This window comes from Phascolarctos cinereus, unplaced genomic scaffold (genome assembly GCF_003287225.1).
Source record: "Phascolarctos cinereus isolate Bilbo 61053 unplaced genomic scaffold, phaCin_HiC Scaffold_2;HRSCAF=192, whole genome shotgun sequence".
NCBI classification, from domain to species: Eukaryota; Metazoa; Chordata; class Mammalia; order Diprotodontia; family Phascolarctidae; genus Phascolarctos; species Phascolarctos cinereus.
Window position 1 is genome coordinate 367,208,185 of NW_027555625.1, and position 19,655 is coordinate 367,227,839.

General features: G+C 38.5%; 1 protein-coding gene across 1 annotated transcript; it reads right to left on the reverse strand.

The window, feature by feature from the left end:
- Nucleotides 1-1,800: 1,800 nt before the first annotated feature.
- GSKIP (GSK3B interacting protein) lies at nucleotides 1,801-19,573 on the reverse strand. Its single transcript, XM_021007321.2, has 3 exons — nucleotides 19,476-19,573; nucleotides 6,641-6,899; nucleotides 1,801-3,264 (listed from the first exon to the last, which is right to left on the reverse strand). The coding sequence occupies exons 2-3, from the start codon at nucleotides 6,896-6,898 to the stop codon at nucleotides 3,103-3,105; spliced, it is 420 nt and encodes a 139-aa protein (XP_020862980.1). The 5' UTR covers nucleotide 6,899; nucleotides 19,476-19,573; the 3' UTR covers nucleotides 1,801-3,102.
- Between the last annotated feature and the right edge of the window lie 82 nt (nucleotides 19,574-19,655).

The following is a 19,655-nucleotide window of genomic DNA, read 5'->3' on the forward strand; positions in this document are numbered from 1 at the left end:
ACTCCTGGCCTGTCTCAGGAACAGTATTCAAAAGAACTGGAAGTTTTGCCAACCTATGGCTTCATGGAAGGGACTTGTCTTTCCTTCAGTAAACAAAGAAGCTGAACCACAAGGCCTCTGAAGCCCCTTCTACCTCTGGAGCTCTGATCCTCTCTACTTCCCTCAAAGTGAAGTTTTAGCTCCACTGTCCCTCCCTACACAATATGTAGCTTTCTTTTCTTCCCTCTTGATGCTTTCATGGATGTTTTACTTCCCCAAGGAAAATCACAAACAATTCCTCAGTTTGATGCATTTCTAGAATAGGAAGCATTCTACTCCACTTTTCAGACAATTCTAATTCTGGGGAATTTTTCCTTTAGTAGTTCCTTTATGAAGCTTCCTCTCACTGTATCTAGTGTCAGGCAGAAAACAATATGACTCTCATCTATTCTAAGATAATCAGGCACTAAAGACAATTCTTATACTATCACTGCACCCATCCTTTCCCTACAAGTATTCTTTTTCAGGCTACCATGTTCATGTACTTGTATGGCAGGGTCTCCAAACATTTCATCATCCCAATTGCTCTGCCCTGTATGAACTTGGGTGCTTAGATGATCTTCCTACAACTTTTAGGGTGGAAGTCTTGGAGTTTTTGTCTACATACACCTCTCTTAGCTGTATCAGTTTAGATGTCACTTCAACTCCCTATAATTTTATCCCAACACACACACAACGAAGATGGGGGAATGGGGAAAATAGCTGGACTATCATGTGAAAGGTGTGATGACAAGTGCCCTTGGGATGCTACACTGAAGTAACTAGTATCTTAGTTTTTGGAGACAATCTAACTAGAAATAATGAGGCTCTTATAAAAAGAGTAAAGGCCATGAAGAAAAAACTAAAACTTCTACATTTACACACATACTTATATTTACCAATGGTTTTCCCAAGCTACCCAGAAAAAGAAATAAAAATCAGAGGCATATGTAGAGCAAACACTATATTAATTATGAGGCTAAGCTCTTTAAAAAAGATTAAACACTATGTGATGTTGGAAAATTCTAGATGCCAGTTAAAACCAGTCATAGTACCTGTTCAATCTTAAAACTACTAAGAGTTTATCCTAGAAGTTTATTTGTATTAAATATAGTTCTTTTAAAAACCTAAGAAAACACAATCTCCTTTAGAAACCTCATCAAATTCTTCAAATAGCTAAGGCAAAGCTGAAATCTGTAATGACTAAAATTCTCATGTATGCCAACAAAGGCTACTAACATTTCATAGTGCTCTAAGGTTTATAAAGTGCTTTCCTCACAATGGCTGAAACAGGAAGTGCAACCCACATTTTACAGAGCCAATTCAATATAACTTCAAATTAAAATCAATACTGACGCACTCACAAATCAATCAATCTCTTTCCTGAAGACGAGCAACTAAATTAATCCTTCTAACATATAATTAAGGAAATGCAGAATTGTTAAATGAGAACTAATGAACCCTGAACCAAATCATAACATCAGCAATTTCAATTTTCTCCAAGCAAAAAAACAAAAACAAACCCCCCCATTTTTCTTCATATTTAACTAAAAATGAGAAAAAATGTATTGACTTAACAGATTTTTTTTATAGTTAGCCTGAAAATGAGCATGAGAAAATTTAATGCAAATGCAAGTTGTTTTTACTGTTAAGCATTGAAAACAAAGCTACAAATATGCATCTTCTGAAATTTAACAAAAGCATTCCAAGGACGTTTGACTACAAAATTCAAATGAATGTTTAGTTTGCTCTGGCCTATGCAAATTAATATTTAGTCAGAACAAAAATGAATATCTTTTATTATTAAACAAAAAATAACATTTTGTAAATTCAGTAGACTTAGGAAGCATATCCAGGTATTGAATTTTATTTCTACTATGGTGCTAGCTGATTATTGAAAAACCAATCCAACATTGTTCCCATCCAACATATACCTGAAAACACATAGCAGCATGATTCAGTTAAATAAATTTACAAATATTAGTACTTGTAATAAAATACAAAATACAGAGTATCCTTTTTCCAAATATTAGTCTTTGAATGCTTCATATGTCCTTTGGTTTCAAACCCATACAATGCATTATTACATTGCAGATTTAGCATTGAGACAAAACACTGTACATTTGAAGGGAAAGAGGGACGCATGACAGGATACCAAAGGACTACATTTTATAAAGTAAACATTGAAGCAAAAATACTTTTGAATATATAAACACTGTACATTATGTAAACAAACATTCAGAAAAATAAGAATCAACATGGGCCAAAATATCGTTTCCTAGGAAAACAGATTATAACATCTCTTTAACAATGCAACTTTATGATGTTCTTTATTAAGAAAAAAAGATGGAGCCTATTTTTATATTCTGTGCTTCGGTATCTTGGAGATTAGATAGTAATTTTTACATTCATAGGCTAAAGGTTTATCCTTTATTTAGCTGGCTGACTGTTGCAAATAGGATACATAAAACTATTCTAATCCCTGTGTCATTTAGCACAATAATACTAGATAAATTATATACAAGTAGTTCATTTTTATCAATCCGCACTAGTATAAATAGTTCAAGCAATTTAAAAGTTTGTGCAGGGGAAACTAGTTGATAATTTGTTCCCTGTAAGGCCAGTAGCAAAATAATCACTACAAATTCAGTCCAAGCTAATATTGAACCCCTGATTTAGCAAGCTGGATTAAAATTGTAGAGAATTAATTAGAATGCCAATTTTATTAGGCAAGCCTAGAATTCCATATGTAGTACTAGATGCAGTAAAGCCCTGCTTTTTTATAGGAAAATACTGGTTTTTTCCCCCCAAACGGCATAAGTAGTATTCCAAAGAAATCTAAACATATTCATGATCTATATCACAAATCAAGGGCTACCAAATTCCCTAGGTGGAAGAAAAGTAACAAGAACAGTTTATTATTAATACTGCTTGGAGTGAGAAGCCTATATCTGAAGCAAGCAGTTATGCTGAAAAACAAAACAAAAAATGGTTTCATATTTCATTAGCAAGAATCTAGGTTGTAAATTTAAAAAGTTTCCAGCAGCAAGCCTAACAGAAAATAAGTTTATAATGTAGAATAAATTATGACTGTCCATCCTGTTTCAAAGCTTCCAGTCTTCGTAGGAGTGCATTTCCAAATGCTTCTCGGTATGCTGGACTAAGGGTATCCAACAAGGAGTATATTGTCTCATGGTAGGGAGTTTGTATATTATCATCCACCTGGTCAAAAGCATAACCCACCACCTAAGAGAGAAATGCCAATAATTAATCAAATTATTAGATACAATTATGATTTCTTTGCTTGTTTTCTAACAAATTAATTTGAGTCAACAGTGAAATGCCTAACAGAATATTTATGTTTCTTATGAAGGACTTTAGTTTCTTTTGGTTTGTTTTTACCAATTTTTGGAAAAATTACTTATTAAACATCAATATCATTATCAGTAAAAACTGTAAGAATCATCTTGACTGGAAAGGAAAATATTCACAAGTAAATAATACAGTACTGAAGAAGCACTTATAAAGAATGCTCTTGAAAAATTGGGATGATACAATTTTGAGCTAGAAGGGGCCTAAGAATCTTTTTTGAGAGAATCTCCAATTCTCTAAAAGCTTTTATAGGTAGCTAGGTGACACAATGGATAGAGCATGGGCTTGGAGTCAGGAATACTCATCTTTAGCCTCAGACAATTACTAGCCATGTAACCCTGGGCAAATCACCTAACTCTGTTTGTCTCAGTTTCCTCATCTATCAAATGAGCTGGAGAAGGAATTGGCAAGCTATTCCAGTATCTTTGCCAAGAAAATCCCAATTGGGGGTCATGAAGAGTTGGACACAACTGAAATCACTGAAAAGCTTTATTCAGTATTTAAGAAAAATAAAATCTAGACCAGAGGGTGTGAGACTTGTAGGAGTTCAAGCACTGGCAAAATTTCCAAATCATATTAAAATGTAATTGAGAAATGTTTAACAAAAATAAAAATAAAACAGAACATAGACTATGTTACTTTGAGCTATTATAAGTCAATATGCTGGGCCAAAGAGATCCCTCTCTGTTTGGGTTTGACACCACTGACCTAGAGCATAAGACAGTCTAAATAAAATTTCCTTCTCAGTACTATCTCAACCTTCAAAAAAAATTAGGTTTAACTTTTCAGCTCTTCCTAAAAAGAAAAAAATTGAGAAAAAGCTAAAAAGGTATAACAAATGGCTGAAATGAACAAAAGCTGGGCTTCATTTCAATAGCTAACACCAGTCCTTTATTACAGTCATCAAAAAATATTTATTGAATACCTAAATGGGACAAAATATAGTGCTAATAATTAATACCTTTTTTCTTTTTCTAGTTGATTTGATGTTGGTTTCTATATCATGACAAAGGAGATGAGGAGTTAGAGGGCTGCAATTCTGTCTTAAGAAACTGCAACATTAAAGACCATTTATATGTTTTTTAGTTCAATGCACTTGTTTAGTAAAGAGTAAATGTCCAACTCTGTGGGATTATAAGGCACACTGTTAGCTAGTTTTAGGTATTTGATATGTCTTTACCCCATCTATATGGAAGACAGAAACTATTCTACCTCTCTTGTATCTCTCATAGCTCTCTGGCATAATACTGGGAAAGTATTAGCAAAAACTTTAAAAGTTTTTTTTGAAAATTCAAATTAATCTTATATTCTTATGACACCAGACTTCCTATTACCCTTTAAAGGAGGTAAGGTTCAAGCTCATTCTCTGATGTCTCACAACATTCTCTTTACTTTACACTACAGTCAAACTGGATAATTTGTCCCATGAACACAAGCCATCACTTTTTTCCTTTGTCGTGCTGTGCTTCCTACAATAATACTAGAGGAAGAAAGAAGACTGTACTAAGAATCACTTAATTATACACACTTTCACTCCCCAACTGGTTTATAAACTCCCTCTGGGCAGGGCTGTTATCTGTCTTCATATTTTCCCTTAGTGCTTAGGAATAGTTCTTAAAATTTCTTTGAATAAACACTAAATGAGAATGATTATTACCTTCCTATAATAAAACAATCAGTTATAGACATTTAATCAGGGCTTGTCACATCCTTCTATTAATTAAAGCAATATTAAATTAATGCAGACTTAACACTTAATGTTAACCACATAAAAGTTCTTGTTATCATCTATACATTTTTAACTATGGAATACTTATCTTTATTTCTTGTCTATGTCAAGTTACATTTGTAAATGATGGCATTTAGAAATGAATTCACTGGATGGAAACGAAATGTCTAACTTACATTTGTAAATTATATCATTTACCTGATACAGTTTTAGGGCTTTATGTTATATATCCCACTCACTGGATATTGCAAATACTATGTAGCATCTCTAAAGTCATACAGCACATTTACATTAAACCTCAGTGAACTAAGAAATCCTTTCCCTCTGCAAGAACTATATAATACACGATTTCTATATCTCAATGGGCAAATTAGATATATCTCTCCAATTTGTATGGCTGTATCATGAAAAAAAAACTTATGTGTCCATAGAGCACCAAGATAAATGACATACCCTGCAACTTAATGATAGTCTCTGCTTTTGGCTATAACATATCATACCTTTACAGGAATTACTATTTAAACAAGAGATGAAAGCAAAGGAAAATTCAAGAAATTACTAAGACTGTAGTTACCTCTGATGCAATTCAGACGTTCTGATAGCTAGTTCATTGCTTATTAAATCAAGGGTTTAACTGTAACTCCAATCATAATGAGAAATTTTGTAATAATGACAATACAACTGTGATAATAATTATGATAGTTACAGTAGATTATAAGCCCCTCAAAGGCAGGGATTATCTCACTTTTGTATTTGTATTGCCAACATCTTGTTTAGTACCCAGTGCATGGTAGATACTTAACAAATGAGTGATAACTGATTTTTAAAATAGATATCCTGAATAGATAAGTATCTATAGGTACTTACAGATAAGTATCATCATGTATTTTTAACTCCTGATTTTGATTATAAAATTAGGAAAATCAGATGAGTATGTATCAGCACTCATAAGAAAATTAATTTCTTTATTGAATAGAAATATACTAAAGGGACTGAGATGTAATTATTGATGTGATAGAGATAATTCCAAGATCTATGAACTTTCTTATGAACTCTCACCTCATTTAGTCTGTAGTAGTATCTCCTCTTGCTAAGGTCTCCTAAGACAAAGAGGGTTGGTCTAGATCAATAGGAGGCCTCTTAGAAATTTAGAGACTTGACTCTCCCTTGTGATTTATTTAAAGTTAGAGTCTGAACCCAGGTATACAAGGTGTGACTGGCATTTGTTCCCAATGAAAAAATAACTTATCTGACAAGCAAGATTATTAATGTAGTCTTGCAGACCATTTAACTGTGGGTGAAAAAGGGACTTGAAAAAAAAATGATAGGCAATGACAGCAAACCTAAACCAAAAGTTCCTTCAAAGTTTAAGATTACCTGTATTTACCCAAAGATTTCTGAAAATAGTAACAAATCTTTAAAAACAATTACATCCAGTGCTCCTATAATTCTCTGTAGTCTTATAAAGTGATAAAATCTTATCCAAATAATTTTTTTTTCCTAGAAAGAAGAATAAGTTACCCTAAGCCCTGCTTCTGAGAGCTCCAGGCAGTATTTATTCCTTTCTCTTGTTTCCACGTTGATATATGCAACATCATCTGAACAAGGAAGGCTTTTGGAGACAAACATGTTGCTAACAGCAAAAAGAACATCATTCACAACAGCTTCAGCTTCTAGTCTCATGTCTTTTACGTCTGTTCTTTCAAAATCTTGAAATTCAGAATCTTCTTCAATTTCTGTGTTACTGCTAAGCTCCATGTGACTACAGTCTGTTTCCATTCTGTAAAAAAGAGAATAAAACCCGCTTATTTTCTTTGAAAAGAAATGTAACTACTGTAAATCCATAATCATTTCCTAGAATAATACAAAATTTGCAAAAGCAATTTAAAATCTTTTCTAAAAGTAACTCAATAGTTTATTCTTTTTTTAGTTCATCTTTAAAAAATTTTATTAATTTATTTTGATTTATCAACGATCACTTCCATATGCTTTTGAGTTTAAAATTTTTCTCCCCCCTCCTCCCCACCACCCTCCCCAAGACGGAGCACAATCTGATATAGGCTACATTTACATTCCTACTAAACATATTTTCATATTAGTGAAGTTGTATGTAAAAATTAAAACCAATAGAAGGAACCATCAGAAAGAGGAAACAAAACTCAACAGAAGAGAAAAAAAATGATAGTGATTCAACTTCCATAGTTCTTTCTTTGGATGTGGATAGCATTTTCCATCACAAGTCCTCTGGAGATGTCCTAGATCCCTGTATTGCTGAGAAGGGTTAAGTTTATCAGTATTAGCCATCACACAACGGGGCTGTCATTGTATACAACGTTCTCTTGGTTCTGCTCACTTCACTCAGCATCAGACCATTCAAGTCTTTCCAGGTTTTTCTGAAGTCAGCCTGTTCATCATTTCTCACAGCACAATAGTATTCCATTACATTCATAAACCACAACTTGTTCAGTAATTCCCCAATTGATGAGCATCCTCTCAATTTCCAATTCTTTGCCACCACAAAAAGAGCTGCTATGAATATTTTTGTAAGTGCTTACTATGTGCAGGCTAAGTGCTGGGGATACAAACAAACAAAACAAAGGCAATCCCTGCCCTCAAGGAGCTCACATTCTAATGGGGAAAGACAACCTAAGAAATAGGAGCTGAAAAGGGGTGGTGGTGGTAGGCGGTGTTACTTGAATGGAAGTCTGGTGGTGAAGTCCAAAGAAGGAGGGATGGTTGGTCTGAGCCTTTTCCCAGAATCAAGATTCTGGGAGGAACTCTCTAATGAGAGAAGGGGCCTGCAGGAATTGGAGCAGGGAGGCAGCTGAAACAACATTATATTGTCTCTCCACCACCACTTAGAATACATGTTGTTGTCTAGTTGTTTCAGTCCTGTTTGACTCTTTGTGACCCCACTTGGGGTCTTCTTGGCAAAGACACCGGAGTGGTTTTGCCATGTCCTTCTCCAGATAAGGAACTGAGGCAAACAGGATGAAGTGACCTGCCCAGGGTCACACAGCTAGTAAGTGTCTGATCTGAAATCAGAAAGATGAGTTTTCCTGAATCCAGGCACTGTACTCTATCCACTGTACCACCTAGATGCCTTCAGTGCATACAGTGGGAGTTTAATTAATAAATGTCTGTTGAATGAATGAGAGTGTGACCACAGGTCATGATGTGGTTCACACAAAAGCAATTTGTGTGTGATCATGTAGGTATCTGGAAGGGGGGTGAGATTGGAGGGAAAGGCTGACAATGGGGAAAATGACCGATCAGGTAGAGGGGGCTAAAGAAGTTTAGCTAATGTAACATTGCCCACTGTTGGATTGTCATGAGTTAACTACAACCCTGATTATTCCATAAGCCATAGAAATTCCATAAGCAAAAGAAATTACTTTGGCCCTTTTCAGGAAGCAGCTAACTTGTGCAGGTACACAAGGCAGCTTACTTTTTTTTTTTAAATTTTTAAAAATTTTTAATTTTTAGGCAATTGGGGGTAAGTGACTTGCCCAGGATCACACAGCTAGTAAGTGCCAAGTGTTCGGTCTGAGGCTGGATTTGAACTCAGGTCCTCCTGACTTCAAGGCCAGTGCTATATCCAACTGCACCACCTAGCTGCCCCAAGGCAGCTTACTTCTGAAATACCTAAACTGAAAATGTCACATTATTCCCCAGGTCATAAAAAGTGTAGCAAAAAATGTAATGATTGTTGCTTAAAGTGGCAGCAAGGTCTTAAGAATCTCTCATAAGCACTAAAGACTTACAGGATTTGTCCCAAAAAGAATGAACCACGCCATGATCTCATTAGGTACAAGAGAATAAAATCTTAAAGCCAAATTAATAAGATCAGAATACGTATCTGCAACTGTTAATTCTGCTAAAATACCCAATTTGTTTCAAAAAATGGAGCATTAAGAGAATTAATATTTCAGTGGATCTGTGATCTCACTGATACGGATGTCCTATTCAATAGGGCAGAAAGCAACCCATTTATACCTCCTTATTCTGTATAACTTATGTACATGGGGCCTATGGTAATGCTTCCTCTTTAAACGTCATTTTCAGTGATAAAATTTTATCAGTTTCTGGTGTTAAGTCATTTGACAGTGCCAAAGACTTTGATGATAAGAACTTTCTTTTCTCAATCTCCAACAGATCTGGCTATAGTACCTGCAAGAACAGTTGCCAGACTGCTTCTCCACAGGGTTTGCTTCCTAGGAGAATTGCTGAGGGCACCACGCTGGAAGCACTGTCATTCCTGGGCTGTCTCCAAGAAGAAGTGGTGGTGGTGATGGCTTGACTTGACTAGCATGTGCTGCTTGCCATCTCTCCCTCAGGGTGCCAAGTACCTTTCTATTTCAGTGAAGCTGGCCTGCCCACATCTTAAGTGGCAATGGGTTTGGCAGTTGTTGGGTATGGCTAGTCCCTTCTCTATGAGAGTTTCCTGCCTGGATAATGGCTCTCAGTGATAGGGCAGAAGCAGGACCAGTGGTCACCCTGGTACCCAAGGGTGGCAGCTGGTTAGCAGTTATTGCTGGGTAGGTCGGATTCCTTTACATAGTGATTTCTTCCCTTCACTGCTGTGGGGCAGGCCTGGAAACAGGTCTGGTGTGGTGGTTTGGTGGACAATGCTATTCCCAAGGCTCTTGAGCTCAAGGTCCTTTCTGGGCTGTCTCCATCAGGGTTTGAGGGGAGATGGTAGTCAAAGTGGTAGTAGTGACCTGACTTACCTGGCACACACTGCCTTCTATCTCTCATTGTTCTTTGGTACTATACCTAGGCTAGCTTGCCTAACCTGTGTGTGAAGTAATTTATAACCTGTGTATGAAGTAATTTATGTAATGCACTTTAATATTATATTACTCAGCTTTAAAGATTTAATTATTATGCACTTGAAGGGTGGGGCACACAAAGATTAGAAGACTTGGTCCTTACCCTCATGGAGTTTACAATCTAGTAGGAGGCCTTAACATACACAAATAAGTATAATCAATAATAGCTAGTATTTATACAGTGTTTTAATGTTTGCAAAAAATTATGCTCACAACAACCCTGGGAAACAAGTGCTATTATTATCTTTGTTGTACAGATGAGAAAATGGGAGCAGACAGAGGTTAAGTGACTTGCCCAGGATCACACAACTAGTAAGTCTGAAGCAACTCCAGTCTAGTGCTCAATTAACAAGCATTTATTAAGGAGATACAAAGATAAAAATGAGACTGTTTCTGCCCTTGAGGAGTTCATATTCAGGCTTCTGTCCTGTCCTATTGGCTAACAAATTTCTGTTCCTCTAATCCCAGTTACCTGAGAACATCTTTGTTCTGCTCTCTTTTCCCACAGCTTGATACCTATTCACCTTAGCCCTTGTCCTGTCTGTCCCCAGTGCCTAACCTCCTTAGTCTTTTAGAATCCCCTCTTTATCATCAATTTTCCTTCATCCTTTTCATATCCTTTCCATTTTCTTGATGGCACCTGGATTTCTCTAGAAGATTCTTTGTCAGTGCTGGTTGCTTCTTTTCTCATGTTTCCCAACACAACAAGCCAAAGGGAAAGACAGATTACTCTCTGCTCTAGGGAGTCTAGTCTGTATCACAATCTCTATTACTCTCCGCCCTTGCCTCATATTTGGGATCTTTAATACTCACCATGAGGTACCCTGCAACATTTTGGCTTCCCCAGTTAATCCTCCTTGATTCTTATTACTTACAATCTGCACCTTGCTTCAGTCAGCCACTGGAGTCATCACATCTTGGATTTTATCAGTAGCCAAACCTGTACCACTCTATGATTTGGAAGTCTAAAATTTCAAACTCTGATCATAATGACCTGTCCTTTCATTTTTGCCTCTACCTCATCTCTACTAAATCTGTTTTTTAATTTATCCTCTTTGCAACTTTCTGTCTGCCTAGCCCATCACCTTCTCTCTGCGCTCACTTTTCTTCCTTCATAGTCTTCATGCTATAATTACAATTCAGCCCTGCAATCTTTCCTACTCTTGAATCCCTCACTTTATCTACATTTTTGTCCTGCCAATCCTCAACCCTGGGACATATCCATATACTTTCTCTGTACCTATTTCTGAGCTGCTCATTGCTGCTGGAGGAAGTCACAAAATTGTGAAGAATGGGTCCGTTACAAATTCATGGTAAACTCAAATGGACCCTCACTTCAGTCTGGTAATCCTTTTATTCTTCCTACCTTTTACAACCTGGCCCCAAGCCATCTTTCTTTGCTCATAGTACCTTATATCACTCAGCAATCCTATCAAATTGTCTTTCTCTTTGTTTTTCACACATGACAGCACTCATCTTCCATCTCTGTCACTATGTGCTGGACATCCCAAATGCCTAAAAGGCATGTTGTCCTCACCTCAACCTCGTAGCCTCCCCCTCTCTTCCTTCAAGATACAATTTAAATGTCACCTTTCCACAAGGAGACTTTCCTGACTCCCCACTGGGGAGTGTCGTCCTTTACCAAATGCCTTGATATTTATATAGCTATATACTAGCTCTCTCTTCCTCAAGAACAGAAGCTGCTTGAGAGCAGAGACTGTTTCATTCTTAGTCTATTTCCCTCAGCACCTAGCATGACGCTTGAACATCAACTCCTGCTGTTTCTACCTTCACAACTTCTCTCACATCTGATCTCCTTCTTTCAGGCCTTCAGTACCTCTTGCCTAGATTACAACAGCCTCTAAAATGGTCTGCAGGTACCGCGCCTCTAACCATGCCAGTCCACCGTATGCACTGAATGCCAAAATCACTTCCCTTCAGCACAAATATGACCAGGTGATTTCCCTACTCATCCAACTCAAGTTTTAAAGTCTTACATAATCTGGTCTCAACCCACCTTTCCAGTCTCCTTGGACATTACTTTTTCCTCCTGCACTCTGCACTCCATTCCTGCATCTGGAATGCACACCTACTTTACCCCCACCTCAGAGGTCTCCTGTCTTTAAGATGCAACACAGGCACCATCACAATGAGTTTTTTGAACCCCCAACTGTTAATGAGTTCCCTCTTAAACTATCTTGTATTTAACTACTTTATATAAGCGTGTTTATTACTATTATATTCATGCTATACACACATTTTTATATATACTTGTCTCTCCACTAGACTGCAAGAACTGCAAACAGGGATTATTTCATTTTTTTACTTGCATCCACAGTGCCTGCCATGTTATAGGCCCTTAATAAATACTCGTAGATTAATTAATAAATGCTTGCTGATTGTGTGCCACTTCCTCCAAGAAGCCTTTCTTTTCTTCATCTTCCTAGCTGTTAGTGCTTTCTCCCCCCTCAAAGAGCCTTGTATTCAAGTTGTTTGTGTACATGTATTTTCCCAACAGCATCTAAGTTACTTGAGGGCCTCTATATCTCAATTAACAGTAAAAGTCAAACAGAATGCTCTAGTTCTCGCCTTGCCAATAATTAAGGTGTATAGACACTGGACTAGTCATTTAATTTTTGTATGACATTTACACTAGACACTCTAACATCTCTTCTACATTTTTAAAGGAGTTTAATGTTTACTTAATTGAAGTCAACACAACACTCTTAAATTTCTTTTTTATAAAAGAGGTTTGTGAACTTTACCTTATAATCAATCACAACTCTATCAACATGTTTTGGGAACCCCTGGTTGAATATCTAACTATTTCTTCACCTGAAGGAAATGTTGCACTTCTCTGACCAGAGTCCTTATCATTGAGAAGTCTTTTTGTCAAGGAATTCTTTGAAAGCTTCTAAGTTTTTAAGCGTTATTCTTCTGCCTTCAAGAAAAATACTTAGGTTTGCTGGAAAACAGACTCTAGGAACCAAGCCTGTGTATCTTAGTTTGAAGTAAGTGTGAGTGATTGTGTGTGTACATTTGACCAATTGCCCTATTCCTCCGTTTGAATCAAGAAGTTTGATGAAATATTGAATGGTGCCTTCTGACATGGTTTGTTGTTTCTTGAAACTGGAGGGATTTTTCTAAATCCCTCTAGTTCTGGAGTTTGATGATAATATATTTGGGAGACTTGAATTTAAGGTTTCTTCTTGTTAGTTAAATTTATTCTTTTTACCTCAAGTGTATTATTATTCTGAGCAATTCTGCCCTCCAGAATGCCAATCATTATAAAACTTGACCTTCAAGGTTAGTCACTTTTTCATATGCTATCAAATGTTTTTTAGGTCTTTTATACTCAGGGCTTGTTCTTCCACTTTGCACTGCCAAGTTTTTGTTCTACTGCATCATTCTTCTTCTTTTTTTTTTTTTTTTGCTATTTCTAGCAATATTTTGTCTATAGTGCTCATTTTTATATAATTTCCTCTAATACCCTTACAAGTTTCTTTGACTAAAACCATGTTTTCTTTCAGTTCCTTTAGAGTATTCTACTATTCACACTATCCTCTAAGCATTTCTTGAATTGTTTTTGGCGCTTTCTTAGCAGGATTAAGGCCTATTTCAAATTGATGTTGAAATTAAAATTAAATTTAGTAATGAATGTTAACCTAGATGTTTTGTACCTCTTTGTTGTGTTTTCACTGTAATTGTTTTTTTCCCGTCTTCCACTTTCAGTTTGGCTTCATTACTCAGCCAAGTTTTTTTTTTTTAAGATAAGGTCAGTCTAAGTCTGTCTGCATACATCAAGGAATGATCCAGTAGATCAGGAATAGAATAGAAAAAAAGGATTTATTGAAGGAGTAGGGAAAAGATAGGACCAAGGGCACATACAGGAGATGACTACCTCTTCTTTAGACACAGAAGTGAAGGAGAGGAATTATAAACTTGTAGAGGAGTTCTGAAGTATGGAGTAGAGGAGGTGAGGGAGTTCATGACAGACAGTTGGATTTTCTTTAAAGTGGTAAGAGAGGTTGTCTGCTTTGAGAAATGGAGTTGGCATGGCACTAGGAACTTGAAGAGTGCAGAAGTACAGAGCAGCAGTTAAGAGGAGTGGGCTAGTCAATCCAGTAAGAATAAAAGGATTGGTATAAGACAGTGAGAGCCAATTTTGGATTGGATAACATGAATTTGAGGGCAGCTAGGTAACTGAATGGATATAATGTAAGGCTGGGAGTTAGGAAGACTCATCTTCCTGAGCTCAAATCTGACCTCAGAAACATACTAGCTGTGTGATCCTGGGGAAGTCACTTAACCCATTTTGACTCAGTTTCCTCATTTGCCAAATGAGCTGGAGAAGGACATGGCAAACCACTCCAGTATCTTTATCAAAAACCTTCCAAAAGGGGTCAAAAAGAGTTGGACATGACTTAACAACAACACGAATTTGCAATGTGGTGGATTTTCCTCCAGGAACATTAGTTCCTGTGGAATACATGTATGTTGGAGGTGACCCAGGGTTTAAGAGTAACATGAATGACATGGCACATAGATACAGCACACAGGATATGTATAGGTAAATTAGTCAAGGTCAAAAGGTCATGATTTATAGAAGGAAAAGATAGATAGTCAACTGCAACAAAAAAGGTTGGAGGAACCAATGGTTACAGTGAAGATGCATGGAAAGACATGAGATCATTACTAAAGAGTTCAAAATCACAGAGGTAACACAGTGAGGTAAGAATAAAGATCGTAGGTCATAGAAGTTGGAGGCTGATAAACAACAGATGTCAGAGTTTACAGGAAACAGCAATCTGTATTTTGATATTTCCAAATATAAGTCTAGGGGTTTGAGGAAGAGAAACACTATGTTCCAAGTACTGAACTCCTTGAGAAAGAAGGCAAGTAAATGACAGAAATGAAGATGTGGATGGATGTAGCAAACAGGAGGCAAGGCTGCTGAGTGATGCTAAGAATGAGGATCTGGAAATGTCAATAGGGAGCAAGCAGTATGCCACCACCTCCTCCTGGCCAGTTTGTTGGAAGACATGAGAGAATGAAAGATTAATTAGTCCTGGAAAGTGTGGCCTGAGACATCATTTGACATCAAGTTTTTGTGAACACATGACAATGTAAATTACAAAAGGAAGTTTGTTCCAGATGGCACAATGAAAGGGGAAAAAAGAAAAGGTACTGGGGAATGACACAGTTGAGAAGGATAGAGGGAAGGCAGGAATAAGCATTTATTAAGTGCCTACTATGTGCCAGGCACTGTGCTAAGCACTTCATAAATAATATTTCATTTGATTACAAAAACTCTGTAAGGTAGGCACTATCATGGCCCTCATTTTACAGTATTTACCCAGGTCACACAGCTAAGAAGTGTCTGAGGCTGTATTTGAGCTCAGGTCTTCCCAACTCTAGGTACAGTGCTCTATCCGCTACACCACCTACCTACCTGCTCTAGAGTAGAGAACATAAGCAGAGCTTTCAGAACAGCTTTTCATATCAGCAAATTGATACTTTAAATAATAGGGATTAGGAGAGACAGAGGTATTAATTTCCTAGTCATTTTAGTGGAGAAGTATGAATTGGTTGGGGTCTCTGCCCTTTAAGGTCCTTCAGTGATAGAGGTGGCATTAGTGAAAATATCTCCTTTTCACACACTGGGAAGGCTAGGGGTGCTGCTGGCAGGGAGTTTGAGCTGGTGGTCTGGGTCCTTCGGCATGAGACTACACTAATATGTAATGCTGGATCTGTAGCTACAACTTAAGATGGTAAAGGATAAGACATGCTTAGAAGACATATCATCTCAAGACGACTTGCTATCTCAGGCCCTGTTGGGGAGCCTCTGCTTGAGGCCTTTGTTCTTGCTCCTGCTTCTCTTTCTGCCCCATGTGCCACACACCTTCTTTCCCTTACCTTTCTCTTGCCCAGTGCCCTTATGTCATCCCTTTGTTGCACTCACTTCCTTTTTAGAAGTGTCCTCATGGTTACCCAATTCTTCTTCCTATTTATAACTTGCGTGTACTTTATCCTATTTAATTCAACAATAATTTTTCAAACAATGACTACGTATAAAGTACTGTGCTAGTTGCTTTAGGTTTTTGACTTGTTAGCTGACAAGTGGCTAATCTGAAAAATTTCTGCACTGTTTTCATGAGTGTATGTTTATTAGGTACCATACATACATTTTAATAGGGAACATCTGTAGATAATTTTTTGTTTAGTCATTCAGTTGTGTCTGACTTTTTGTGATCCCCGACTATCCTCCACTATCTCCCACAGTCTGTCAAGCCTTAACCCAAGTGTCTAACTCAAATTGCAACAAACAAGTATCACTTCATCTTTCCCTGGAAACCATGCCCCTCTTAATGGAGCCCAAGATCCCATTAGCTTTCTTGGCTCTTATATCACACTGCTGATTCACATTGAGTCTGCAATCCACTAAAATGTCCCGATATTTTTTCAGAACATGTTATCCAGCCATGCCTCATCTTATACCTGTGAAGGTGAGCTTTTGTGTAAGACTTTACATGTAACCCTAATGAATTTCATTTTGTTAGATTCAGCTTAGGGGTTTACCCAATCAAGATTCTTTTGGATCTTGATGCTGTCATCTAGTATGTCAACTATTCCTCTCAGCTTTCTGGAATCTGCAGATGTGATGAACATGATATTGATGCCTTTATCCAAGTCATGATCAAAATAACCCCCACTGTCCCCCAACAAACAGCACAGGGCTAACCCAACACAGATACAGAGTCCTCTACTGAAAACCTCCAGCCAAGCTGATACTGAACTATCAACAATTAAGTGAGTCCAACCATCCCATCAGTTATGAATATTTCAATGGATTATGTATAAGCCATAGCCCTCCAATTCTCCATAAGACTAGTATGAGATTTTTGTTAAAAGCATTGCTAAAATCTAGGTAAACACTATTCACAATATTTTCTTCATTTACTAGCTTAGTGAGCCTTTTATAAAAAGGAAAAGAGATTGATTCATCATCACCTGCTTTTGATGAAGCCAAGGAGTCTCTGTAATTACCACTTCCCAATCTAGATGTTGGCCAACCAACTCTTTAATGATTTGTGGCCTATATTTTGCAGAATCTGTTCTCTTCCTTTTTTTTGAAAATTGGGACATTTGCCTTTCTCCAATTTGCAAGATATTTTAAATATTGCTAACAATGGCTCAGCAACCACATCTGTTAGAGCTTTCAGGATCCAAGGATGTAGCTCATTTGGGTCAGGTGACTTGAATTCTTCGAGGGGAGCTAGGTACTCTCTCATCTTCTTATTTATCTCGGATATCAATACTCTGGTTTGTCACCTCTCTCCCCTGTCTTTTCTAATACAAAGGTCATTTTCCTTTGCAGAGAAAAACTAAGGCCTAGTTCACATAAATAAGCAAAGGATGGGATCAGAAACCAAGTCCCAGGACTCCAGAACCAGTCCACTTTCTACTCTACTCCCCTGACTCCAGAGTCAGTGCTTTTTCTACTGCACCAGAATAAGTTCATAGGCAGTTATCTTCTTGTCAAATTTAAATAAGAGCATATAATCTTAGGTTCTGTTATTTCACCAGCACAGGAACAGTGAACCAGATCAAAGACCCAGTACCTAGTACATAGGGCTTGGGGAGTTGTTTGAGGCACACACAGGTTAAGTGGCTCAAGGTCACAATAGTTAACAAGTGTCATTGGCAGGATCTGAATTCCAGTCTTACAGAATGCGAGCTCAGCAGTTCATCCATTATCATCCAGCCTTTTTATGCCTAAAAAATGGATAAAAGAAATCAATTCCTTGCAAATATAAAATGATTTCACCATTTGAATGCTACCCAAATTGGCTCGGCCAAATTCTTAACCTCACTTAGCAATCAGCATTCAACCAATGGGAATACAACCATGACTTAATCATTCCGTCCATTTTCCGCAAGAGGCTTTTCTACATCCCCTGCATTTACTAGTGCCTTCCTCTACTCTGCGAGTGTGTTTTTGTACCTATTTTCTTATTTTTCTCTCTCCCTTGGTACACTGCAGGCACTTAATAAATGTTTGTTGACTGACAAAGCATGTTCCTGTCAACAACTTCAGGAAAGAAGGAAGAGGAAAGAAAAGCTCTGATCAAAGGGATCACATGCATATTCAGTGCTACAATGGACCTTGGTGACCATCTCTAATTCCCCTCATTTTATAGCTGAGGAAACTAAGGCCCAAAGAGATTAAGTAACCTGCCCAAAAGTATATGGCTATTACCTAAAAGGGTCTAGACTTACACCGAGGTATCCTGAGTCCAGATCCAGCACTCTTTCCATTGTAACACGCTCATTCATTACGTGATTTTCCCATGGTTCCACAGCTTGAGGGTCTGAGGCAGGACTTTCCACACCCATGGCTCCTGCCTCCATATCGAGCCCTCAGGGCATTACACAACAATGATTCCTTTTTGCAACTAGGAATCTTAAGACCCGAGTCCTAGTTCTGCAACTGACTAGTGGCAAGTCTTTTATTACACACCTCGGTTTCCTCCTCTGTGGAAAGGGGCTAACAATACTACTCGACCTGCTCCGCAGCTGTTATTTACACAACTAAGGCTTGGCTCTTCCTAATCAAAGGTATAAAACAAACCCACAAGGGCTCAACATTCGACAGTCCAAAGGTTACGCACATCACACATGCTCGGAGCACAACACTCCTCCCAGCTTTTCTGAGGAGTAAGCGGCTTTTCTTTGGGAATACAGGTGCACAGGGTAGACAATAAAGGTGGAGGAGGAAAAGGAAGACAAAAAAGGGATGAACTTTCGGACAAGGAAAAACGTGGGAAGAAGTCTGAGGAGAGAAGTTTGTAAACTTAAAAATGCAATTATATTCAATTCAACAATGTATTAATAAGCGGCTACTAAGGAAGTACGGGGCGCCGTGCCACACGCAGAATACAAAGACAAAAGGAAGCAGTTCCGGCTCTCAAGGAGCTTACACTCTAAAGAGGCAAAACAGCGCCTCACTAGCAAAACAAAGTACAAAGTGGTTTGGGGGTGGGGAGGGGTGAGCAATAACAACTTGGGCACTGTGGCTTGGGCGGGGGAGAGGAAGAAAGGGTAATTACTAAGGGAGTCCACTAAGAAGTGGAATTTGAGTTTTGAAAGGGAACAGGATTGCAAGAGCCAGACGCGAAGAAGGAGAGCACGGGACGCATGGGGGACAAGCTAGGCAAAGGCGCGGGGCAGGAGACGAAGAGCAAGTAGGCCAGTGGAGGGCGTAAGGCGGAGTAACGTGAATCAGGCCGGAACCGAGTTATTAAAGGCTTTAAATGCCAAATGCGCGTAGTTTTAATCGTTTCCGCGGCGGGCGCCGCGGCCAGGGCGAGAGAAGCGGGCCCAGGCCGGATCCTCTTCCTCCCTTGGCTCTTTAAGGCTCCAGGGGAGGAGGCGGCCTCATGCGGCCTCTCACCCGGAGCGCCCACCCCATCCTTCGCGTTCCCCTCCGGGGTTGGGCCTGCCGGCCCGAGCCACCGACTCACCTGCGCTCCAAGGCGCCCAACCTCCGCTCCCTCCCTCCTCCGCGCTCTGAGCTGCAGCCGGTGAACCCTCGCGCTTCCCATTCCCCTCCCACCTCCGCTCCGCCCCGTCCCGCCCGCTCGAATCCGGAAGCGCCTCAAGCGTTCTCATTCTCCCTCCCCCCGCCTCCTTCTGCCCCGCCT

Coding starts and splice junctions, on each gene's coding strand:
- GSKIP (XM_021007321.2), bottom strand. CDS start 6,898: ATGGAAACAGACTGTAGTCACATGGAGCTTAGCAGTAACACAGAAATT. Junction 3,265..6,640: donor TCTCAGAAGCAGGGCTTAGG/GTAACTTATTCT, acceptor TTTCTCTCTTAG/GTGGTGGGTTATGCTTTTGA.